Raw genomic sequence first — 26498 nt, 5'->3', positions numbered from 1 at the left:
TTTGAATATTTTTAATTTAAGAAGTTTTAATTCATTAAAACTGCAGTGTTTCAACTGAAGACACTACATGAGGATACTTGCTGGCCAGTAGAATACAATAAGGAACCATTTCTCTTCTATTAATCTTAAATTCTGCGAGTATTTTATTTTTCAATAAAAATAATTTTGGAAGGTGGGGGATAAAGAAAAGAAGAAACTGAACAGTGTATTTTAACAAAATGTTTTGAGCTCAGCCTCTGTGTAGTTCATTCACTGATATCTCTGAACAGTCATCCCTAGTGGTGTAATTTCTGAGAGCATTATATTAGAGCATAGAGGAGGGCTTGGACATTTGCATGGGCCTGTGCTCGAGCTAATAAAGAGTATCAGAGCTTTTGGAAGTATGGTACAAAGACACAAATTTTACTCTTTTCTCCATACCACAACAAAGAATTCATTTTTTTTGTGTGGCAGTATGTGTTTTAATAGAATACTCATGGATTTTTAACTGACTTTGTGTTGCTGTTTGGCCTGGTTATGTAAAGTTGCCACATTACCCTTACACTTTGAACTATCTGTATTGTAATTAGGGAGGGTCACAGGGTGTGGGGGGAAAAAAGCACCTTTTTGTAGGTAGAACTGGAGGTGTACATAGAGCCATGTTGGGCACTGGAGTTCTGTGTAGAAGTTTTCAGTGAAATGAAAAGATTTATTTTGAATGCATGGTGTAATTGCTACCTTTGTGCAACAGCTACTGTAAAAATAAGAGGCTATAGATTAGAGGGGAAAAAAAAAAAGTGAGAAGCTATTGTAGAGGAGTGCTGTCTATGCAGAAGTGTGTGTGTGTGGGGGGGAGAATGGCACACAACAGGAGATTGAGATGCACACTGAATGTTGCAGATTGCCTTAGATGGAACTGCATGAAGAGGGACTAAGAAGCATAGGTCATAGCAAGCAGCCTAGGAAACAGGACGCCTCTTTAGAGAACTGGAGGTGTAACACAGATGAGAATGAATCTGGGTTCCTCTGTTTCTTCTCCCTCCTCTGTAGAGTCATATGGTCTTGGATTTTAAGTGATAGGAGATAGTCAGTGACGATGCTTCATTTTTAGTTGAAATATCCATTTGAAATGGAAAGGGGCACAAGAGCTGCTTCAGAGGGAAGTACTGTACAACATTTTTTTTTTTTTGAGTTGTGTATTTCATATCTAGTGAATACAAATGTGTGGAATATGTCTTGAACTCTTGTATAAATGTATATCCTCAATCTTCAGTGGAACTTTTAAACACCATTTTTTAAGATAAAATGTTACATACTCGTTCTCTTAAAGGGCTACTGATCAGTTCATGTTGTGTTAACATGCATCTCTCCACACATACAGAGAATGCAAAACTGTGAATAACTGCTAGTAATTATTAATGATATTAAATTAGTATTATACCTTTCTGTCTCCTTTCTCTTCACTCAGAATTGGATTTACAGTCATGGAGGAACATCAACAGCATTTGCACTGTGTAAACTGTGTCAGTCGTCGCTGTATGACCAGACCAGAGCCTGGCGTTTCCTGTGATTTGATTGGCTGCCCTTTGGTTTGTGGAGCAGTTTTTCATTCATGTAAAGCTGAGGAACATCGCATTTTATGTCCACTTGAAAGAGTGCCTTGTTTGAATAGTGGCTTTGGATGTCCCTTCATAGTAGCCCGAAATAAAATTGCTGATCATCTAGAAGTTTGTCCTGCAAGTGTGGTATGTTGTACCATGGAGTGGAATAGATGGCCGGTCAGTTATGCAGACCGAAAATCTTATGAAAATCTGAGTAAAGATGTTGATGAAGTGGAGCAGCTAGATATGGCTTTAGCCCTTCAAGACCAGCGCATGTTACTAGAATCACTTAAAGTAGCAACTATGATGTCAAAAGCAGCTGATCAAATATCAGAATCCAGAGAGCAAACCTCTGTCAAATCAAGTGCCCCAGATGCAGTGTGTTCAAATGGTTTGATGCCTGTAGATGAAGATTCTTATGGTGCACTTTATCAAGCTACTGTAGAAACAACAAGAAGTTTAGCTGCTGCTCTGGATATCCTGAATACCGCTACAAGGGACATCAGTATGTTAAGTTCAAGGCTCTGCGTTTCACCATATGAAAGGAGAGAAGACACGGAGATTAAAGAACAAGCATCTAATGGGATTATTCAGGATAAAAAGTCTGACCATGAATATCCAGATGAAGATAACATAGGAGCAGTTGGAATTAACTTTGATAGCCTAAGTCAAAATTCACAAATGGAACAAAATGGTTCTAGTGATATTTGTTATGATTTAATGCAAAAACGTGACTTAAATGTAAACCTCAGTAATTCTTCACTTTTGTGTAATGGCTTTCATGTAGAAAATGAAAGTTCAAAGGTGTTGGACCAGAATGAAGATCTTGGTGTGTCTAATTCAGAACCATCCAGTGTAGCAAATGGTGAATGTACTGCATCTCCTGAGGATGAAGTGTTACAGCCTTGCAGTTCCTTCCCTCCAACACCACAACTTAGAGAAGTAATACCACCTGATCACTTAGTTAATGGCAGTGTTAATCATGTGCTACCACATAATGCTAATGAAGAAGAAATGTTAGAGAGACAGGTGGAACAAGAAAGACTGAGAAATGTAGATGCCTTTTCACTTTTACGGCATCGATCATACAAATTCCTTGTTAATCACTATTGGTCCACACCAAAAGAAGACAAAGCTGTTGATACATCAGATTTGGAGATAACAGAAGATCCCATGGGTCTTCAGGGGATTGATCTAATCACAGCAGCTTTGCTGTTTTGTCTAGGAGACTCTCCTGGAGGTAGGGGGATATCGGAAAGTCGCACTGTCGATGTGTATCACGTTGACTTTGGGACCCAAACATTTTCTCTCCCATCTGCTATATTGGCCACAAATACAATGGTGGGGGAAATAGCTTCAGCTTCTGCATGTGATCATGCCAACCCACAGCTCTCAAATCCAAGTCCGTTCCAGACCCTTGGACTGGATTTGGTATTGGAATATGTGGCTAGATACCAAACAAAACAACGTTCAATGTTTACATTTGTTTGTGGACAGTTGTTTAGGAGGAATGAATTTTCTTCACATTTTAAGAATGTGCATGGTGACATTCATGCTGGCCTTAATGGCTGGATGGAGCAGAGGTGTCCACTGGCATATTATGGGTGTACATATTCTCAGCGTAGGTTCTGCCCTTCAACGCAAGGAGCAAAAATTATTCATGACCGCCACCTACGGTCATTTGGAGTTCAGCCTTGCATATCTACAGTATTAGTAGAACCAGCAAAAAGCTGCTTAATTGGACTGCACAATGACCACCTGAGTAGTCTACCTTTTGAGGTTCTGCAGCATATTGCTAGTTTTCTAGATGGCTTTAGTTTATGTCAGCTTTCAAGAGTGTCACGTTTAATGAGAGATGTGTGTGGAAGCTTGCTTCAAGCACGAGGAATGGTGATATTACTTTGGGAGAAGAGAAAGTACCCAGATGGAAGTTCTTCTTGGCAAATAAAAGAAAAGGTAAGCTATTTTTTCCTTTGAAGGTGAAAGGGAAAAGCTATTAAATTGGCTATGTCTCTGCTCTTTCCCTGAGCATTATTATTTTGCCTGGTCACCATTGATACTACTGGTTTTAGATATGATATCACTTCAGGAAGCAGGCTGTCTCATAGAACAGCAGTTAGCAAAAAGTTTAAGCAGGTTGGTTCAGTTGCTACTTCCCTGATGTATTCAGTTTTCTCCACACTTCAAGAAGTAGGAGTTGAGGTAGTGACTGTCCAGTTTTTACTTGATGTAAAATTAATATTTTAAAATCTTGGGAAAACTGGAGGTTTATCAAGCAATTACGTACTTCATGATTTTCTTTAATACTAATATTCCCTGAAAGCAGGAGAGTTACCTACAAAGTTTGCATTTCATGCTTTTATACTGTTTAAAGCAGTTTTAATTTTTGCCTGTCTGTTAAGATCATATCCCTTGCCATGATATTATGCTTTAGTCAAGTATGTAAATAATTCTTAAACCTTTCGGTGCCTTCTGTATAGTATGTTTTTCACCATTTCCTGCCCCCCACCCTGAAGTGCCGGGGTATCTGCAGCAGTCATTTGGAATTGCAGAAATTGATCACTTTAGAAATGGACTTCCACTGTGTTTTATGGTGATGTGGCACTTTGTCATTTAACTGCTGATCATGTCTACTTTGTAGACACAAGAAATAGTGCCTGCCTTCAACTTGGAATCTGAATCGGCCTGGGACTGACTGTCCAAAAATTAGCATTGTGTGTTTCTTTGTCATTTTGATTTTTAGCAAGAGTTCTAGTAGACCCAAAAGAGTGTCTGAAAGTAATAGCAAACATTTAATTCCCTACTCTGAGTTTAGGTATGTTTGAGCCTAAGTATAACTTGTTTTCTAGGTCTGGCGATTCAGTACAGCCTTCTGTACTGTGAATGAGTGGAAGTTTGCTGACATCGTAAGCATGGCTGACCATTTGAAGAAATGTAGCTATAATGCTGTAGAGAGAAGAGAGGAGGCTGTTCCACTGCCATGTATGTGTGTAACACGAGAACTCACTAAAGAAGGACGTTCACTGCGCTCTGTTTTGAAACCTGTACTTTAAATATTGAAACCACTCCAGTTGCACATACACTCAAGCACCTGATATAACCTCGGTAATACTATGTGACACTTTATTAATGTACTAAAGATACTTTCTAGCTAAATCTACTCTGTCACTGTGTATATAAGGTTTGAAGTGACATTTATTTTTATAATACTGTTTAGCTGGAAAGTAATGAAAGTTGCCTTAACGTTTGAAAAATTCGGAACTTGCTGGACAGGGTAGTTTTATCTAACTTATATAATTTAAAAACAAAACCCTAAGGTGTGTTTTCTGAATCACTGGTGCCCAGGTTTCTGTTGACTGATAGCATTTCAAAAATGGCCTCCTAATGGTATGCACATTTATATAGAAAACATTGAATTGTAGTGGGGCAAGATCCTGACCAAATGTGCTCTCTGTATTTGGTCTTTTTTTTAAATAACAAATTATCATCCAAACATTTGAAAGATAAGGAAAAAGTCAAAGCTTTATAATAGATGTCTCAGACAAACATTCAGCTTTTAAGCACATTTTTTCTCATGAGATCAGTGTTCTAGTGCTCTTCCTAGTTAACAGGTGATCTAGGATAAGCATTTAAAAAAATGTTAGGAATGATCTAAGTGAATTCTGATTTACAGCAGTTTAATTTTTAGTACAACTTGCTTTTGACCTATCAACAATTTTTTTTTTTTTAACTAGTAACAATTATTTCACTTTTGGGAGCAAAACTTTTAAAGCTAAAACATGGAATACTAGTTTTTACTCTCACACCTACAGTGACATCTGATTTAAAAACTTTTTTCCTTGTCCTGCAGTTGGCTGAGGGTTAAATTGCTTGAGCAGTCAGAATTCAAAGTATGTGATTAACAGTTATGAATTTATAATGCAGCTAATGAAAGGGCTTTACTTGTTTCATGGCATCGTGAGATGTATTGTCTCCTTTCTGTTAATTTTTCTATAAAAATGCTGCTTTTTTGAGGAGCATTTTAAATTACTGATATGAATATTAAATGTATCATCTTCATAAGATGAGACATGATTCATTATTTGCATAAGGCATATCAGAAATATATATTCAACTACTTCTGTTAAATGAACAGCTCCAATTTGCTTCCGGTCTTCCATAACAAAAGATCTTACAAAGCATTTGTGAATAGGGAATACATGCTATGAAAAATGCCCTGGTATAGCAAAACTGTAATAACTTGAACTGACTTTCCAACTTGTTTGTATTAATGTTAGTGTCTCTAGCCTGTTGCACTTAGCAACTGTGCCACAAAGCTAAAACAGAAACAGACCAGTGCTTGGAACAAAGAAATACAGTACATATTTCCATTATAGGAAAAATAAAGAGATTAGTAAGGAGATGTTTACAAAAATGGCTAAATTTATTGCTCGTAATTTCCGTACTGGACACTTGTTTATGGCTAGTCTGGCTGCAGTTCATAATTTTGGTATCTGTGCATTTCCCATTCTGGGTCCAGTCCAGCTAAACATTCACTGCCTTTTTCTATCCAGAGTGCTAAGGGTGCCCAGAAAGAAATTAAATCTTGTTCTTCAGTGCCATGAGTTGAAATTACTGAAGAGCTTAAACAAAAGCTCTGCCTGGATCTTGAAACTATATATGTCCTCTTTCCACACTTTCATTTTTTTGGTTGGAGGGAGAAAGGGAGTGAACCCTCAACAGAAGTTATTGGTATTTGTGGTAATTCTTAGCTGTTGCCACAGTTATGTGGGAAGGAGAATCTGGATCCATGTACAACTGACCACGCCAACTGGGTTTTAGGTGGGTTTAAAAAGAAACCACCCTGTTCTCTGAGTACACGCTATAAGCTTGTTACCCACAAATTCTTCAGTACAAGGCAGGAGACAGGCTTTCATCAGTTCTTGTCTTTTAGCTCTAATGGCTCCTTGCTGCTGCTCTCCAGTGTTTAAAAGTAGTTTTCTGACTGGAAGGATCCTGAATGTTGAGGAGTTTATGGCTGAGTTTATGGCTAAATCTACTTTAAAACATCTGTCTTGGGTTACTGATTTTTTTTTTTTTTTTTTTTTTGGTCAGGAATGTGGTGGGTTTGGTACTTGGCATTCTTTGTAACTACCCAGAACCCTGATAATCTTAGGGTAGGCAGAAGTGTCTTGGTTGCTTAGGAGAAGAGGGTGCTCAGTTATAGGAGCTGGTGTTGGAAGAATCTCACTTGTAGCACAGTGCAGATCTACATCTATCATCAATTGTTGATCTACTAAAATGAACTTTTTAAGTACTCAGTGTTCTTCAGAGATAACACTATTTCTCAATACATGCACTTTTGTTTTCAAATGTAGATACAGGCTTTTTTGTTAAATTAGTTTATTTTTATGAGAATCCAGAGCTATTAAAATATCAATGTTGTAAACAAAATTTCTGCCTTGTAAGCTGCTCCAAATGCAGGAATACAGTATCATTAGGATAACACTTTTTTCTTTTTTCTTTTCTTTTTTTTTTTTTCTTTTAACGCTGCTATGCAGTTTGTAAAACATCTGTGGTGTGTAGTCAGTTTATCAAAATGTGGCTTCTTGTTCATATTTGCCCTTGAATTTTAAAAATGTCATATCCCTTTCCTGGTACATCTTCCTTACAGCATATGTAGACAGTTGTTCCAGTCTTTCTTTTACTCGATACCACATTGCTACTTTGTTTAAAATACAATGTTTTCAATCATTATGCAATATTTTTTGCAATGTCTGTTAAAATCCTAATAAAACTTTTGGAGTTTCTCTTTTAGTACAATTGTACCTTTTTTATTAAAGCTCATCACCAGTCTTTCAGTATTCAAACGTGGTGCTAAGTGTCTGTCTCTAGGATTTCAGTAAGTACTTGAAAAAACAAGCTACATAAAGCAGTCTATTTACAAACATTTAAACGCTCCATAATTTGCAAGTAATTAATATGTATTCACATTCACTTCAGTATGAAGATCAATCATTCCTTTTTATGCTATAGACTCATTTCTATGCTTTGGTTTATTATGCAGCATAGATTCAATAATTAAAGATTTAACTACATAACACTAAAGATTCCAGTTGTACCTTGTAGATTTGGGGGGAGAGGGGTTTCCTGAGTAATAAATTAGAAAGATTATCTGATCAAAAAATAATATATACCTATGCTACCTGTTTGTGAAAAACCTTTTTAAGTATATTGTTTCCAGTTTTTCTGTAGAAAGCCATTGCTCAAAATGGGGTGGTTTCAACTTAGGGTGGTTTCAGAGAATAGTTGTAGTTCAGACTGTATGTGGAATGGCAAGACGCAAAAGAAAAACTCTAAGACACTGTCTGGACATTGACCTTTTGTTCTGCCATTTGCTAGTTTGAGTATATTGATAGTATTTAAAAATAAAAATGTACCTATACTCCATAAATCTGTTACCTAATAAATGAATCTAAACTGTACTGAGTAATGTGGTGTGACTCAGTTTAATTTCGGCCACCATTACAAACTTGTGGCTAATATACTGTTTAGACAGTCATACCTAATGTGCCATGTTAGCCTTTTGTTTTTGCATTCTCCATAAGTGGATTTAGATATTGCGGTGTGTAAGGAAATTATTTTTTGTCTTGCTTTGTAAGTTTCTTGATGCTTAAAGTATTCCAGAGGATTTTCCTGTTGCTATTTTTCAAATGTTTTAGCTTGTTTTTCCAAGAATACTACTGGTAAACTATCTTCGTATGCTCTTACCTGCTGAATGTACTTTCCTAAATTGAGATTTAAGTTCAGTGGGGAGTTTGCTTCCTGTAATATCAGAAGGCTGATTTGAATTCTTTCAGTCAGAAATCTATTGAAGCATCTTTGATCATCTTTAGATGAGCAAACTGTTGTGGCTGTTTACAGCACTAAGGGAAAACAGCATTCAGATAGTGTTTATAAAAAGTTAGGACATTTAAAGCAGAGACAGGGTTTAAAGAATATTTTTGTTTGTTTGTTTTTTGTAGTAAGAGCTGTTCTGCACATGGTAAATATTGTAGCAGTAAACCAAATTGGAGAAGAAAACTGAATGGAGAAATAGGCTTATAATGAAGGCATCCATCTCCAGAGTAGAGACTCTTCTGAGGGATTGTGTTTGTGAGAGTGCAGGGAGTTTGTGACCTTGTGCATGCTGTCTGTGTTTTACTGACCATGATTTCATCGGTCTTTCCATGATAGGAGTTACCCTGCTGCTATGTTAGCTCTGTAATGTGCTTTAGTTGTAAACTGTCTCCAAGTGCTGCCAGTGTTCCTGAGTCAAGTATTAGTTGTGTTGAATTCAGTCCTCTCTACTGAACTGAAGATACGTATTTGGTGCAGGTTCTATGTGCTGGTGGTGTCAGGCAATTTTTGGTAAAGATAATAAGCAAATAAGGTCCTTTTGATACGGAGAATTTATCTGCTTGCTTTTTGTCAATATTTCCCAGAGGAGGGGAACAAAAATGAGTGAGAGAATAGAAGGAAGAGAAAGGAGCAAAATAAAAAGACTGACAGGTTTGAATGTATCTTGGTAATGGAATAGCAGTCTAAGACATTCTTTATCATTGTTAAATGCACTGTGAAATGTGACAGCAAAAGTTCACAGCGCACCTGCCATTTTGACAAACCAAATTCTGTAGCACCTGCAGCAGAAGGTATGCACACTACTTATAGCCTCATGTAGTAGAAAAATGTGTACGCAATGATAGTGTATGGTTTTAATTGCAAAATACAGAAGAAAAGAATTTCCCAAGGTAGGAAGTCATACAAGGCAGGATTTGTAGAATTGATCAGAAAAATAGGTTTTCTGTCTTGATGATATTCCCCTGTTCTTGTACTTAGTTTCATCCTAAATTGTCACAAAAACTTGAACAACAAAACACAAGAATGAAAAACTGAACAGAGGTGGGGAAAAAAAGTATCAGCAAACATTGCAATGATCTTATTAGAGAACTTCATTTTGACAGTATCAGAATGTAGTATCAATTGAATATTTTTCAATTTAAATGGAACACAACAAATCAGATAGGTGAAAAAAAAAACACCTCAAATCAAAAGCTTGTATTTCAAAGCATGTAACAAAAAGGCTATCTTCAATCTTACGAGTTAAATGGGTAAAATTCTCCTAGCAAGATGAAAGTTGGGTTACATTAGTAGACTGTTTTCATGTGAACATCCCAATAAACAGGTAGGCTGCAGAACAAAACTAATCTGTCCCATTATATGACTGATTAGAAGATGAACAGTCAAGGACCTGGCATGAATATATGTTGGACTTAGTTCAAAAGTGTTAATGTTTGATAGTTACATATAATGTAACTTTATGAATATACTCTTATGAATGTATTCTTTGGTATTGTAATCATACTATTGTGTTCAACACCTAATTCTGGAAGCCTCTGCAGCAAACAGAGAAAATAGTGTTGCTTAGTGAGATCAGAACCTTGGTTAAGCTTAAAATATATGAAACTGTTAGGTAGTGTGGCAGCTATTTATGGGCATCAGCTGTCTGTGGAGTTCCACTTCATTGTATGTACCAAGAGTAAGAGATGAATGGATGTCTTGTTGCCTAAGCAAGGTTGCTTTAGTTCTGAAGCAACAAGAGTTTATTTCACATGGTGTCTCGCTGTGCGTATGTGTTTTTGATAGGCAGACGAGTAGGATGTTCTTGATTTAACAATGCAGTAAGATTAACTTCCCAGCAAATGGGATTGTGCGTGACACAATTGCTTCCGCATTTTGTGATAAAACAGGTTCAGTCTAAGTGACATGTGACTTGGACTTCAGTTAACTGCAGTTGTGATTTGTAATTAGTTTTTTTTCCACTAGCGCCGTTTTGGATAAACACAGAAGCATTTATAATTAAAGGTTTAAAAAAACCTAAAACAAAACAATCTTCTCACTGATGGATTTCTGTCCTGTTCCCATATATAAAGTGTGTTCATTAATGTTTGTAGGAGAACCTGGCAAGTAAATAAGTAACTTTTGTAAATGATTCTTTTTGCATGAAAATGATACACTTTCTTATCTATGTGCAGTGGATTTCATATGAACAAAATGGAGTTTTGTGATTGGCTAAGTCACCTTTTTATTGTCCCTTTAGTCTTCAAGTGAAGCTTAAATGATGATATCAGAATTACTAATTTTAGTATCTAGATGTTCATTGTTTTATTTGACTAGCTCTAGTATGTAAATAGCTGAGAAAAATCCCAGGGATTTCAGTGTTTTCTTTTTTTAATGGGCTGACACCATTTCAAGTATAAGATTCTACCATTGATTTTATTCATGATCCTAGGAGGTCCTCGCTAAGATCCTGGCCGTTGTAGACCTCAGACATAACTAACTTTTAATTCTTCACTTTTTAATTCCTCCATTGAAATCAGATTACTCTGCCTGATTCAATCTAACAAACATATATGCAGGATTGAGCCTTCCTCCATGGGGACATAAAGCATGCTTTATCTTGAGATAAATATGACAAAACCCATTAGGAAGCAGTTCGCCTTTTTGTCTCTGTGGGAATTTGTTCCTCAGGTATGGCTATCTCCATTCAAAGGAGAGGTCATATGCATGTAGAAAACATTAGCCTCTCATCACTGGGAGGCTACTTAAGATATAATGTCCACATACATGTTTACAATGTGCCATTGCCAATGGGACTTACAAGCTGGAAGGAACGTGTGCAATTAAGAGGTTGAGAGCTATGAAGTTTGTTGTGTCCATTTGTACCATATGTGAGACTGCCAGGTCCTGTGGCTCAGCAAGACAGGTGAGCACCAACCCCGCTACTTGTGAGAGGGAAGGGCCTCTGTCCATGAAGGTCCTAGCACAGACTAAAAGGTATTTGGTTTCAAATTGCTGGATACATGCATACGCATAGTATGAATGTGTAAAAAATATTACCACTCAAAAGATTTCACTTTCTAATAACTTTCTTGTTTCCTCTTACTCAAGTGGTTGAACAGTTTTGATTCAGGATTTTGATCCAAAGTAGCTGCTGAAGCCTTATTTTATTTATCAGGGTTGCGGTGTTAATGATGAAGTATTAACAAAATCAGTTATGTAGTTTAACATGAATCAGCATTTATGGATAAATCAGCATTATTTAGTTGGACAATTAGAAAGCTGTAATTCCATTTTGCAAAAAAAAAATTTTTTTAATCAGTATTTTCCTTCTGCTGTGGAATGAAACACAGATTTATTTTTAATACATACTATATGAAGAAAGCAAGTAAGTAACAAGTCCGGTGGTTAGGGTATTTCATATGTTGATGAAGATCTAGTTTGTCTTGTCTACAAATCAAGCAGAGAAGGAACATGAAATAAGCCTGTTTTTCACATCACAGTCGCCGACAGAGATGATTCTGAGTTCTCGCCCTCTCTCTCGAGTTCTCGCCCTCTCTCTCGAGTTCTCGCCCTCTCTCTCGAGTTCTCGCCCTCTCTCTCGAGTTCTCGCCCTCTCTCTCGAGTTCTCGCCCTCTCTCTCGAGTTCTCGCCCTCTCTCTCGAGTTCTCGCCCTCTCTCTCGAGTTCTCGCCCTCTCTCTCGAGTTCTCGCCCTCTCTCTCGAGTTCTCGCCCTCTCTCTCGAGTTCTCGCCCTCTCTCTCGAGTTCTCGCCCTCTCTCTCGAGTTCTCGCCCTCTCTCTCGAGTTCTCGCCCTCTCTCTCGAGTTCTCGCCCTCTCTCTCGAGTTCTCGCCCTCTCTCTCACCATAGAAGAAATGATGTTAAATTACTCTACTACATTAAACAGTCGCAGAATCTCACTGTAGTGAGAAATCCATTGGAAATTGTTACCTATACATAGCTCTGTTAAAGCTGGACAAAACATCCATATGTGAAATAAAGCATCAGTAAAAGATCTCCAAAATAAATGGAATACATGGGGAAAATTATCCTTTGACAGTTAGTCAAAATAAATGGTAACTGCAGTCTTTAGTTTTGCTCTGACCAGAGGCAAAAACAGATTTGAGAAGTACCGCCTTAGAGAGTAGGGTCCAACCTGCCCTGTGAATATGCAATTTGAAATGTAAAACATTTTTAGGAGACGGAAGTTGGATGAATGATTTTGGGTTAATTATGGTAGTCCCTGAGAGCACACAAAGCTGGTTGAATGTAGTCAGTGAATTGTGATGACCTAACAGAGATCAGGAGAAGGTCAACCGAATGGCCAGCTGAAGGGCACTGTCCTACTTGGATCATGGGTAAGTACCCAATTGTTGCATGAGGAGCAGAAGAGAATGTTTGGGGTTTTTTTTCTTCAGAGTTTGATTTGGCACATCAGCTTAGAGTGACTACTTGCATCCATGGGGATAAAATGTGTTAGCTTAGATACTTTTCAGAGTTGTGATTAAGCTGAAAATACCCTGAGGAGGTATCAAAGAAAGTATGAAGGACATTACCAGCTGCACATCATCATCTGGGTACTCATCCGTGGTAAGGGAGTCACCAAGTCCTAGCTCTGTGGCCACATAATTTATAGTTGCAAGTTACTGCAGTGTACTGAGTTACCCATTAATCAGCTGGGACATGGAGGCGTGTTAGCACATGTGTTTGCAGCTGGAACAGACTGAAAGAATTTATATGGTCATTTACCACAACTCTGCTAATGAATCACTCCACAATAATTTGATACGGGAATTGCCATGGGGTATACTAGGAGCCGAGATGTAGCCTGTTCTCTCAGTAATCCCATCACTGTCAAATGCGGTCTCTGAGCAGACTCACTCAGTCATTTCTCTTTCCATCTGTGGCATTAGACATTACTCTGTTGGTTTTTTCATCAGTGTAAATGGGATTAACAATAGAAGTAGTGATTTTTCAAAATGCTATTTAAAGACAATATTAAAGACCTTTAAAGTTGCTGTTATGCTTCAAGGGGATGTTCTGACAAACTCATCCGTAATGCAACTTGGGTTGGGGAGAAAATAATCACTTTATTGCTCCCTATGGATCATATAGATGTAATCACATTAAAATGAATGAAGTGAGATGCTAAAGCTGTGAATATGACTAAAACTAATTCTTTGAAATTCATGCAGAGTCCATTTTATGCTTGGTTTGATCAATGTATCAAACATATTTCAGTTTTTATTTCCTCAAATTTATGCTGGCAGTAATGTTTAAACAAAGATATGCGATAGCAAAGCAAATATTAATAAATGCAGAATGGTAAGTCTGACAAAAACATTCATTCTCCAGCAGTATGGACAAAAATCTTAACAAAACTTGTTTACTTTGGAAATATTGCCTGCAACTCTTTTTTTTTTTTTTTATCTTAGAAGTACTTGAGCAAAATGTGATGCCCGCTGGACTTACTATTTAAAAAAAAATACGATTTTTGCATATTTTTGGTCTCAATAGAAAAGTCTTAAGTTTGTTTAGCTATGGGGAATATATGTATTGTACACTTCCGTGTTTGAGCACATGATAATGATATTAAATTTACAGGAAAAAGAGCTGTTTGTGCAGAAATGAGTGGAATCAATTGACTTCATGCAATTTTCAAAATTTTATAATCCAGGTTATACTGGGTACTGCTTAAACTATGTCTCAATTAAACACTTTGTTCTAGAAGTCTGAAATAAGCTGTCATAGGTGATAATGTACAATTCATCCATCACTCTAGTCAGCTGCCAAGTAACAGTTCAGTAGTTTTCCCTTTTCTTTTTGTCTGGTTGATGATGTCCCTAATGACAAAGTTATACTATTTGCAAGCATTTCTGAAAACCAGAGAAGAATCGCAATATTCAAAAAGAAAATAATATCCAAATCAGTAGCTGAAATGTAATTAGCTCCTTTAAAGTTTGACCTGATTATATGTGAATTTTCGTGAAATCCATAGAGCTTGGCACAAAGCACGACTGACAGCAGCAGCAGTGGAAAAAGTGATTTGCCTCTCTTGAAGTCTACACAGTCCAGACAGTGAACAATTTCTTTGTCCTATTCCCTTTTTTCTTCATTTCTGTTTTTACTTGCATTGTTCTAAAAATAATATCCCATTGGATGTTCCCCAGTGAGCCTCCTAATTTCTAGATATACTAGCCTAAACTACATATATGTAAAGATCACTATTTAATAGCTTTATAAATACCAATTAGTTTTGTTTTTATAAGTCTTAAACTGAAATTTGCACTGATGTTAGATACCCAAATATGTGGCTTAAAAAGCTGAAAGGTAGATTTCCAGAGGGTCTTAATCCTTTAACCTCCTGATAAAATCAACAAAGGCTACTGTTGTATCTATTACTTCTAATAATTTGAAGTCTTAGCTTTAGACTTTCAAATTGAAATGATTTTGCCAGAGTTGCTTTGAATCTTTCTACTGTATGTGAAGGCACTGACACCCAGGATTTTGCATTTTCACTTTTAAATATGAGGAAATAACCCAACATCATCTACTAAGGTTTAGTGTTCTAAAACTGTCAGAGAACCTCCTTTATTAAGACAGATTGGTTTAACTTTCCACACAAAGAGATGGAGACCAGAATGGTATCAATACTGATTTGTGTGCTCTACATAAAAAAGAAGGACATTATAAGTTAAGTCTAATTTTGCTGTTCCAAGAGAAGACAGCATCTTGGTGGACCTGGCTTTTGCAGTATTAAGTCTAAAAAGGTGTAAGGCTTGTTGTGCTTGTTCGGTATACAGCTCTTTCTGGAATAAAAGGATTCTGAAGCTCTTTTTCTTCAGATAATTGTTGTATATGAATGCGTGCAAGTCTGTGATTGCCACCTCATCTGCAGTGGCTAGCTCTGAGCATCCTGTAGCATGGATTTTGCTAAACTGCTTAGTTCCATCCCACAACCAAATGGTAAATATATACCAGCAAGTATCTGTAGATAGCCACTAAGAGAAAATGTGTATCAACATGTAAATATTAAACATGCTTTTCATGTATGTAATCTGTCATTCAAAATACAGTTTTAGAAAATACTGTCAGTTATTTTAGATTGTTTAAATATTGCTATATATTCATAGAATCTATGTGGTTGGTGGAAATGAGCGTATAGCAGAAAATGAGGTAATTCAGAGAGTAAAGATAAAATAAGTGGTTTGTTATACTTGGATTCCACAGTCAATACCACACAATATACTGTTGTTTCTAGTTGAGGAAGAACTATGCAATAACACTGGAAAGATTCACTAGGCTGGGAATGATACTATCAAAAGTTCAGATTATGGAAGGAACAAACAGAGTTGCTAGATCTTTTTGAAATGCTGATGTATACAGTTTATTTTGTGTGTCATTTAATGCAATTAGGGTAGTGAATATTTACAATGTTAGTATTACTGAGTGATGGCTAAGGTTAAAAAAAAAAAAAGTTACTTTATTCACACATAGAATAGAATTGAAAATATAGGGCTTACTTGTTGCTTTCAGTTAAGTCATTTGAAATGTGGATGCTTACAAAAGAAATCTATTAACTGCTCCTCAGCAAGTACTCCACTGTGCTGCCCCTGTAAATCCAGACTGGCCATCATGCCAGCCTAATAGCTTTATTCCCTTTCCTCTTTAAAAATATTTTGTTTAACAGTAGGATAACTGTAATTAGTAACTTAAAAATATTCATAAATGTATACACTGTAAAGAATTGTTTTTTTCAACAAGACTAAACTCAAACTTGGAACGCACAAGCTATATTAATATATTCTATCACGAGCTCATTAAAGGACTACTATATGCTGGGAAGAATGACTGGTGGGCTGGCAGGAAATCAAGAGTGCTTGAATATTGCATAAGACTAGTTTCAACATTTTATATATAAATATATTCCCCCTAAAACCCTCGGTTTCATTGTTATGTTGGTAGGAACTTGAAAAGTGACACATAAGATCAGGATTTACTCTGTAGGTTTCCTGGACAAGGAATTTGCTACCATGCAGAAAATAATTCTGGTAGTATAAGAAAACAATTCCACTTACCTGCACTTCTCTAGAAGTGAGGGTGATTAATCAGGATTTAGAAAAGCATGTAATTGCAGTAATAATATGCTTGAGCTTATGAATGACATAATTGAGAACTATTTAATTTTGGTTGAATTAGTATCTGTTACTAATCTGTGAATAGATCTGTGAATCTAAAAGTTTTTCTGCTTAGGTGTATCTCAGATTCAGAAAGGCTTTTGGCAACAATGTTTTTTATAACATTAAGTCTTCTATAATGATCTTGGCTTGGGAATATTATACCTGTGTAAGTGTACGTATGTAAGACTTAATGTATATAGTTAAACCAAAAAGGAATCTGTAAGCAGGACAATAGCTCTACATATTAATTTCAAGTAAACTTACTGCAATAAGGGTCAAAAGATAAGTACTGAGGAAGATAATGTAATTTGAAAATGCAAACATGCACAGAACTGTTCAAGACAGTCTGAATTATGTAATACACAAGTCTAACTCTACACTGCGATTGTTCATATGCTTAAAATGAAACACATTCTTGTACTTGAAAGGCTATAATATTGTTTATTAGCACAGCTGATCCATTTTCAGGTGCAAATGTTCAGACATCCTATTCCTTCAAAATATATAAAGAAGAAAAAAGAGGTGGCCATCTGGTGGCTTATGGGCCATGTACAGTTCTTGAGCAGTGAGTTGTGGCTCCCATACTGGGATCACTTTGTGGGACTAGCTGTGCTAATAGAAAGGCATCTGTGGGAGAACTAGACTGAAATGGAAATGGGTCACTATGGTACACTGCAGTACACACATACTAAATTAAGTCGCAGGAGTCCCCTGTCTGTGATCTAGTCTCTAAAGCATGTCATATGCATCTTCTGACTCTTGGCTGCAAGATGCTGCCATGACCTGTGGAAGTTGGGAAGGCTGCTATGTTTCAGGCTGTTTACCCACTCCTCCTAGACTGCAGATCGTATTTTCAAGAGTTTCTTTACAGCTGGATGAAAATAGTGTTTGTTCCTCAGCAAGGGTTGTTTGTGTGTCAGATGAGTGAATTCAGTGGAGCTTGCTGAAGCATGTGCCAAATCAGCTGGAATAAAGTTCTTGTTCTTCTTCTTGTTGTTTTTTTTGGTTTTTTTTAACAGAAAGATGAAAACTAGGCAGCTGAAAAATTGGTAAATATATGAAAAGAAGAAGATAAGGAAGAAATAGCAATATATTGGTTTGATACAGTGGTATAGCAACATAATGATACAAGTAAAGAAGATAATGTAGTAGATTTTCAAGATCCCCATACACTATTTTGCACTTGAGCAGCAAATTACTTCTATACTAGTTTTAGCAGATACTCCAACCTCTTCTTATTTTTCATGTGGTGGGGCTCTTGGGTAGGAGGCGGGGGTGTTTTTCCAAATTGGGTTTTTTCTTTCTCCTGCCACTTTGCCTACACTTTGAAGATGATTGCTCGATCCATCTCCAGTTTCAGTCTAAAGGAAGGGCTTTAAGTTGTGATTATTTTTTAGTATAACTGGAAAAAGCAGTTGATGTCTTTTAATACTGCATGTTAGAGAGCTAGAGGTAGAGATGTGTTGAAGTACTATATTTGTTGCTCAAGAGCATACTGAGAGCAAACTCTTTTCTTGTTTCACTTTCTTTCCCATGGTTGCTTTGGAAGCTAATAAGGGCATCCTTTCACCTTCTATACAGCAACCACCACTGTCTTGGATTTCTATTGTTCTTGAATTCAAAATCAATAATTTTGTCATTTATATTCTGAAGATAACAAATTAAGGATGATTTATAATACTTCAGTGATGCTAAGATCTTAAAGACACAGCAAAATTTTTGGCATGGTTTTTGCCAAATGTTTTGCCTTCTACTACTGTAAATTTCTGAAGTATTGTTGATCATATATAAAACATTTGCCAAAAAAAAGTATACATAATGAAAACCAAGCAGTAACTTTTTCTTGAAGTAGTCACAGATGTATAACATAGGAACTTTCTCTCAACCAGTAATTTGCTGAGGTTCCTAAGAAAACTGAAACTGTGCTTAGATCCTGATGCATTAATTAAACAGGATCAGTTACTAGGGTCTGTGCATTTGCTTTTGAAAATGAAAGGACTACATAACAAGTCTCTATAAAGAAAGCACATCATCTACTTAAAAATTCACATGGTGTATGTCACGTTAACTTTGGGTCAAACTACACTCTTCTGATTAATGGAATAATGTTTTGGTATTCCATAGCTAAGTGTTTTGTTTCATACTGTTTCTTATTTCAAAAGGGCTGAACCTCTTTTCCTCTAAGATGGGTATTTAATGAGAATCTTGACATTCTATTGATAGTAAAAGGCTGGTTTCAAACAGTGTACCTTATAATTAGTTTGGCTTAGAAACAATTTACTGTTACATACTATTTTTCAGTTGAGCATATCAAGTTACTTTACAATCATTAAATCTTTGCTCTCCTACAAGAGTTTACACAGTCTCTCTGTGGAAATCCTTGGCCTCTATTCTGGCCCATTGTGCCGGGCAGAAGTGTCACGTTAATGTTAGGATAGAAGCTCCAAGTTTGCCCGGAGCTTCTATATTTTCCTGGTGTGGATGTTCCACAAGAAAAATATAAGGCTGGCACAGAGTTTTCTTGAGAAAACTGTGGGGGTCACTTTGCCCAAAGCAGAAAAGGAGCTGTATTCTGGGCTCATCTGCAGTAGATATTGGTATTTGGGCACTGATGAGGTTTATAAGACATACTGAAAGGGCCCTCTGGTGAAATATGTTGGGATCTTCTCCAGTTCCCAAAACACTTTGGCAGGGCCAGATGCAGAGATGACTTTTTATTAGAAGCACTTGAAAAAGCAAGCTTACTAGAATAGTTATTCCTGTATGTATTACTGTAATGTTTTTGCATATTTAAGCTGGCTAGTTACTTTTAAAAATAAGAAACTATTTTTATAAGTTTAGGAAAAATGCTATACAAAATGATATGCAGAAGTGAAAGTTATCTCCTGTAGTGTCCTACCTATTTTTCCAATATAATTTTCTAATGCAATTACTAAAATGGTCAGTCATGCCAGAATTACTGTAGCTTAGCCTGCCTAAAAGACTGCTACACAAACTAGCACTCAGAAGCTAAAGCAGTTTCTTGGAGTTGTCTGTGCTCTGAAACAGCACCTACAACTATAAAAAGAGAATAGCAGTGCTTATGTGGTAACTAGTTTTTAAATTGTTTAATCTTTCAATCATCACACTATAAAGGTAAAATCTCAAATTTTCCTTAGTTGTTGTACTATCAAGTTGGAACAAACAGTGAAAGTGTTAAACTTCAGTTGAGACTTCAATCATCACCATCAGGAGAAGAGCAGTTAGACTTCAGTTAGAAAGCTTGGGTCCATGGATCACAGGTTAGTTTAGATTATTAATCAACATCAGCAACTTTCACTTAAAACATTAGTTTTAAATTCTTTGTATTAGACTAATTATTTTAATATTTAGCTCATTCTCTTTAAAGAAACATAGGCTGTCTAAATTTTCCAGCAAAGAACATTTTGCTCAAGTCATGAATGCATCTAAATCAGTTTACCACATAACACAAATGTATTTGCTCTTACAAGGGGAACTGTACAGTGTGCTGCCTTTCTCTTTTCTATAATTAGACCAAACATTTGGAAATTGCGATAACTTTTTCTATATCTTTACAACAAAGAAAATGACCTAAAAAGGGAAGAAAGGCTTATCTAGGAAGAAGCACAGTTAATCCAAACATCACCCCAAATTACAATCAGCATAAAGAAAGACCTAATTATCATCCCTTTTTCAACCAAATCTTTTCAGTAATTGTGTGTTTTCAATTTGTTTTTTCAAAGTCTATCTTCACTGCAGATTTCCCTACTTGGAAATATCATTTGAGATCACTGTACAGCAACAACAGATAAGTTTGCTGCTGTGCCAAGCAGCAAACAGGCCCATGGTGTAAAAGCTTGCAATCAGTAAAGAACATGTATGGTACAAACACAGGCCACCCTAATATGAAAAGTATTAAGTTGATCTGTTATTTTAGTAGTGTATATGTTGTTCAGATAGCTGTGTGCATTTCTATACTTAGCCGCTTTTCAAAACAGAAGAAGAAAAGCGAAGAGCATGAACAATTGTGGATAAAAAATATGACTTTCCTCTTGGAAAGTTGAATTTTGGACTGGTGTATACTACTGTCAAACTTCTTGATTAGTATCTTTATTATATTTCCAGCCAGCAACTTTCTCTGTCCAAGTTTCCTGAATGTAATGAATGGTTCAGATCCCAGAGTTCATGAAAATACCAGAACAATTTTGTGCCAGGAAGAAGCAGTATAAGGGATTAGAGGAACCTAAGGAAACTGCAAGAATGTTAAAGCAGGTAGGACTGAACAAAAAGGACTAGCTTTCCTGACTGGTTAATCATCCATAGCAACGGGAGCTGTATGAACACAGAATCTCAGTAGTAGTATTTCAGCAGGGCCCTATGTAAAGTTAGATTTGTGATTCTGCAAAAGTTTAGTGCATGGCAAAAGAATGTAAGGTTTTTAAAACATCTCATACATGTTTTACATGTAGGAAAATATAATCACAGCTCCAATTTCTGGATACTCAAACTTTTCCTTAGAGCCCATGTAGCCACAGCAATGAGGCAGGAACTGAAGACCTAACCGTTGATGCCACAGCTGGTACATAGCCTTGGTAATTCCCCATGTATAATCTCGATCACCTTCACAAATCTTGGAGGATGAGCTAGATGGGGGGGGGGGAACATAACTGATTAATGTGAGGTTATGTAGGGCAAGATTGACAGCTCAATAGTATTAAGGAGAAGTCCATGAAGCAATCGATCCTTGCACAGATAGCATACAGGAAAGGACTCCAGACATGTGTTACCGTTCTCGTTCTTACCGAGGAGGCACGGGGCCTTCCCCCAGACCCCGGACCATCACCACACAGACACCAATATGAGGAGTGGCAAAATGGCGTTTAATGAAGCGCGTCCTGCTCTTTTATAATGCTGTAAAGCCCCGCCTTCTTTTCCGGCAGCAGTGCTCCGCCCGTTACGACCTTCCCATGTTCTGCCCCGCAGTGCCTCCCTGCTCATCCTTTTTCCTCCACAGACATGGCAAATTTCTTTGGGAGAACAATTCCCTTCTCATACTGTTCTTCCCATTTAGTCTGTCAAAGACCCAGTCAGCACTGACAAACACGTGGGATGGTACCAGTGACAACTAGCTGGATTCTTTAAAATAAATTTGGCACTAAGCATCACTGTGTTGCTAGTCTAATGTGATATTTGAGGTAGATCTAGGCTTCCACATGGTAGATGCAGTAGATATAAGTGTACTGCTAGATCCTAAATGGCTGTTAAGGACACAAGGGCACAATGTTTACTATTAGATCCTGGCAGGCCACATTGCTAAGATGGTAGTTTGTTACCACAGAAATGAACATTTAACAGTTTCTGGGACAGTTAAAGGCAACTTGATTATTAGGGTTTTGACCTGCGTTGTTCCAAAATCTTCTGATGAGACTTGCAAGTCAAGTCAGGATGAAGACTTCAAACAAACAAAAAAGTAATGTTTAATTCTGTGACTGTAAGAGATAACCGGAGAGATAACTACAGGGAAGGCTTTTAGGTTTGAGAATAGTGTTGAGGACTGTGGAGAAGGAGCATTGGGTCATGCAGTTCTAGGATAAGGTGTCATTTTGACAGGGGGGAACCAGTTTATTGCTAATTGATTAGGAGGTTTGGGGACATGCTTAAAACTAATTAGCATTATAGCAACAGCCCAACAGTGAAAGTACTTCAACTCTTGCAATCCCAAACAATAAGTTTCCCTTTTGACTCTAGCTTAAATTCCAGTTTAGAGACTAGAGATCCATAACCCACACAAATCCAGCAATGAACACGCATCTTCATTTCCTTCTGAACTTGAACCCAAATCTTTCTGTATCTATACTAGTCTCAGGTCTAATGATAATCCATTCACTCCTGTCTACAGCTTTCATTCTAGTCCTCAACTTGGTAGTATTCCCCAGTAAGATCTGTTCTTTTATCCCCACTGTCCCCAACACATGGGACTCCAGAGTCCCAAGCCAAGCTCCAGTTCTTATCCCAGTCTTGCAGGATCCAGTACTAAATCCAGCTCTTCAGCCCCTCTTGTCCTGAATCTTAATGTTAATCTGAACTGTAACAACAATTTGGAAGCTCATAGCCAACAGTTTGGAAACCTAAGAATGAATCACAGGCCATTTTATAGGAATTGCAAATCCAAAAAAAAAAAAAAAAAAGCTTAGTCTTCAGTTACTACTTTGCCAAAACCTCCCACTCAATTTAACTATAGCCTGGTGACCTACAACTGATGATCAGCCATCTATCTCTGTCAGCTCCAACATTCACCTTAACTTTATGGGTTTTGGAGGAAAGAACAGGTAGTCAAGTGTCTCAACTTCTGTCATCTTTAACCTTAACTGAACACCTGATATTACAGAATCACAAAATCACAGAAAGGTTGAGGTTGGAAGGGACTTCTGGAGATCATCTAGTCCAAACACCCTGCTCAAGCAGGGTCACCTAGAGCATGTTTCCAAGCATTTTCTCCAGATGACTTTTAAAAATCTCCAAGGAAGGAGACTCCACAACCTCCCAGGGCAGCCTGTGCCAGTGCTCAGCCACCCTCACAGTAAAGAAGTTTTTCCTCATGTTCAGACAAAACTTCCTGTGTTTCAGTTTGTGCCCGTTGCCTCTCATCCTATTGCTGGGCACCACTGAAAATAGTCTGGCTCCATCCTCTCTACACCCTCCCTTCAGGTATTTATACACATTGATAAGCTCCCCCCTCAGTCTTCTCTTTTCCAGGCTGAACAGGCCCAGCTCTCTCAACCTTTCCTCATAGGAGAGATGCTCCAGGCCCTTCATCATCTTAGGAGCCCTTCACTGGACTCACTCTAGTAACTCCATGTGTCTCTTGTATTGGGGAGCACAGAACTGGACCCAGCACTCCAGCTGTGGCCTCACCAGAGCTGAGTAGAGGGGAAGGTCACCTCCCTTGACCTGCTGGCAACACTCTTCCTAATACAATCCAGGATATCATTGGCCTTCTTGGCCACAAGGGCACATTGCTGCCTCATGGTCAATTTGTTGTCCACCAGGACCCCCAGGTCCTTCTCTGCAGAGCTGCTTTCCAGCAGGTCAGCCCCCCCAGCCTGTACTGGGGCATGGGGTTATTCCTCCCTAGGTGCAGGACCCTGCACTTGCCTTTGTTGAACTTCATGAGGTTCCTCTCCGCCCACCTCTCCAGCCTGGCCAGGTCCCTCTGAATGGCAGCACAGCCCTCTGGGGTATCGGCCACTCCTCCCAGTTTTGTATCGTCAGCAAACTTGCTGAGGGTGCACTCTGTCCCTTCATCCAGGTCATTGATGAAGAACTTGAACAAGACTGGACCCAGTACTGACCCCTGGGGGACACCGCTAGCTACAGGCCTCCAACTAGACTCTGTGCCACTGATCACAACTCTCTGAACTCTGTCATTCAGCCAGTTCTCAATCCACCTGTCCACTCATCTAGCCCACACTTCCTGAGCTTGTCTGTGAGGATGTTATGGGAGACAGTGTTGAAAGCCTTACTGAAGTCAAGCTAGACAACATCCACTGCTCTCCCCTTACCTACCCAGCTAGTCATCCTATCATAGAAGGCTATCAGGTTCATTAAGCATGATTTCCCCTTGGTGAAGCCATGCTGACTGCTCCTGATCACCTTCTTATCCTTCACGTGCTTAGAGATGGCCTCCAGGATGAGCTGCTCCATCATTTTTCCAGGGATTGAGGAGAAGCTGACTGGCCTGTAGTTTCCTGGGTCCTCCTTCTTGCTCTTTTTGAAGACTGGGGTGACATTTGCTTTCTTCCAGTCCTCAGGCACCTCTCCTGTTCTCCATGACCTTTCAAAGGTTATTGAGAGTGGCCTAGCAATGATGCCCACCAGCTCCTTCAGCCCTCGTGGGTGCATCCCATCAGGGCCCATGGACTTGTGGATGTGCAGCTTGACTAAATGATCTCTAACCCAATTCTCCTCGACCAAGAGAAAGTCTTCCTGTCTTCAGACTTCCTCTGTGGTCTCTAGGGTCTGGGATTCCTGAGGGCTGGTCTTAGCAGTAGAGACTGAAGCAAAGAAGGCATTCAGTAACTCTGCCTTCTCTGTATCCTTCGTCACCAGGGAACCCACCCCATTCAGTAGTGGGCCCACATTCTCCCTAGTCTTTCTTTTGTTACTGATGTATTTGAAGAAGCTCTTCCTGTTGTCCTTGACAACCTTTGCCAGATTCAATTCCAAATGGGCCTTGGCCTTGCTAGTCACATCCCTGCATACTTGGACGATGTTCCTATAATGCTCCCAAGCGTCCTGTCCCTGCTTCCATCTTCTGTGCACTTCCTTCTGTTTGAGTTATGCCAGGAGCTCCTTGCTCATCCATGCAGGTCTCCTGCCCCCTTTGTTTGACTTCCTGCTCATTGGGATACACCGTTTTTGAGCTTGGAGGAAGCGATCCTTAAATATTAACCAGCTCTCTTGGACCCCTCTTCCTTCTAGGGCCCTATCCCATGGGATTCCTCCAAGTAGGTCCCTGAAGAGGCCAAAGTTTGCTCTCCTGAAGTCCAGGGTTGCGATCCTACTTTTTGCCCTCCTCACAGGATCCTGAACTCCACCATCTCATGGTCACTGCAGCCAAGGCTGCCCCCAACCTTCACATCTCCAACCAGTCCTTCTTTGTTTGTTAGTACAAGGTCGAGCAGCACACCTCTCCTTGTTGGCTCCTCCATCACCTGTGTCAGGAAGTTATTATCAATGCTCTGCAGGAACCTCCTGGATTGCTCATGCCTTGGTATGTTGTTCCTCCAGCAGATATCAGGGTGGTTAAAGTCCGCCATGAGAACCATGGCCTGTGATCGTGAGGCTACTTCCAGCTGTCTGTAGAAAGCCTCATCTACTTCCTCTTCCTCATCAGGTGGCCTGTAGCAAACACCTACTACAGTGTCACCCATGCTAGCCTGCCCTTTAATCCTTACCCATAAGCTCTCAACCCGCTTATCATCCACCCCTAGGCAGAGCTCCATACATTCCAGTTCCTTTCTCACATAAAGAACTCCCCCACCTCATCTTCCTGGCCTGTCCTTCCTATTGACAGGCACAAAATGGATTAATACTGAATCTGGAGAAGAAATGGTCTTAATTATTTTTAAAGCTAGTATTTGGCATATCAGAAGCTAGAAAACTTATTTTTATAAGTTCCTACATGGCATACAGGTCTAAGATGATTATTTGGTACTTACAGGCACAAAGAAGTTAAGGTTTGTCTTAAGATAGGCATGTGTTGCTGGTCTCTTTTCATATTGAGGCTTAAACAATGGCCAGGAACTAAAATAACAGATTTATCACTGGATCTTGCAATTTCTTACCTGGGATGATGTCTGGAATCAGCAACAGCAAATGGTTTTAGGTAGGCACAGGCTGCTTGATTACTTTCAGGGCTACTGTCAAGCTTGAACTTTGGGATAGCAAAACTAAGTTTGGTGTTCCATTCTCTAATGCCAATAATACTAAAATTAAGATTTATGCTGACAGGGCAGATATCTGAAAGACAATTTTGACAGAGGTTGTGGATAACTGGACTGTAAGGCTGGGCAAAGGTAAGGATTAAAATGCATTGCTTTGTTCCGTAAAACTCACTGTGCTACAATGAGAACTGGTGCTAGCAGAAATGCAGGGAGGAAAGCCAGGATTCCCTTAGCTTTGGTTATGTCTGGAACAGTTGTGGCATATCACTTACATAAGTTCAATCAGGACCAGTAAAAATGAGCTAAAGCACTCTTAAAAATAAATTTGGCAGTACATACACTTCAGTGTGTCATCACCACTGCACACAGGAAATAAGAAGCCATCTTTTGAGGCAGAATTTCTTTTGACTCATTGAAAGGCCTTTGTCCTGTTC

At 38.4% G+C, this 26498-nt stretch overlaps 1 protein-coding gene across 6 annotated transcripts in view; it reads left to right on the top strand.

Moving 5' to 3' along the window:
- Positions 1–26498, top strand: part of FBXO30 (F-box protein 30) — a 42030-nt gene that overhangs the window by 11289 nt on the left and 4243 nt on the right. For 4 of the 6 annotated variants that reach the window (XM_067293534.1, XM_067293530.1, XM_067293533.1 and 1 more), the window contains 2 exons: positions 1448–3536; positions 4430–7369. In XM_067293534.1, the coding sequence (XP_067149635.1) occupies positions 1464–3536; positions 4430–4633 (2277 nt within the window). In that variant the 5' untranslated portion in view covers positions 1448–1463 and the 3' untranslated portion in view covers positions 4634–7369. Of the gene's footprint in view, positions 1–1447; positions 3537–4429; positions 7370–26131; positions 26297–26498 lie in introns of those variants that run through there. The other 2 variants (XR_001292959.2, XM_067293535.1) reach the window with 2 other exon arrangements.

This window comes from Apteryx mantelli, chromosome 3, assembly GCF_036417845.1.
Source record: "Apteryx mantelli isolate bAptMan1 chromosome 3, bAptMan1.hap1, whole genome shotgun sequence".
Taxonomy (NCBI): domain Eukaryota; kingdom Metazoa; phylum Chordata; class Aves; order Apterygiformes; family Apterygidae; genus Apteryx; species Apteryx mantelli.
This window is presented reverse-complemented; position numbering and strand designations above follow the sequence as displayed.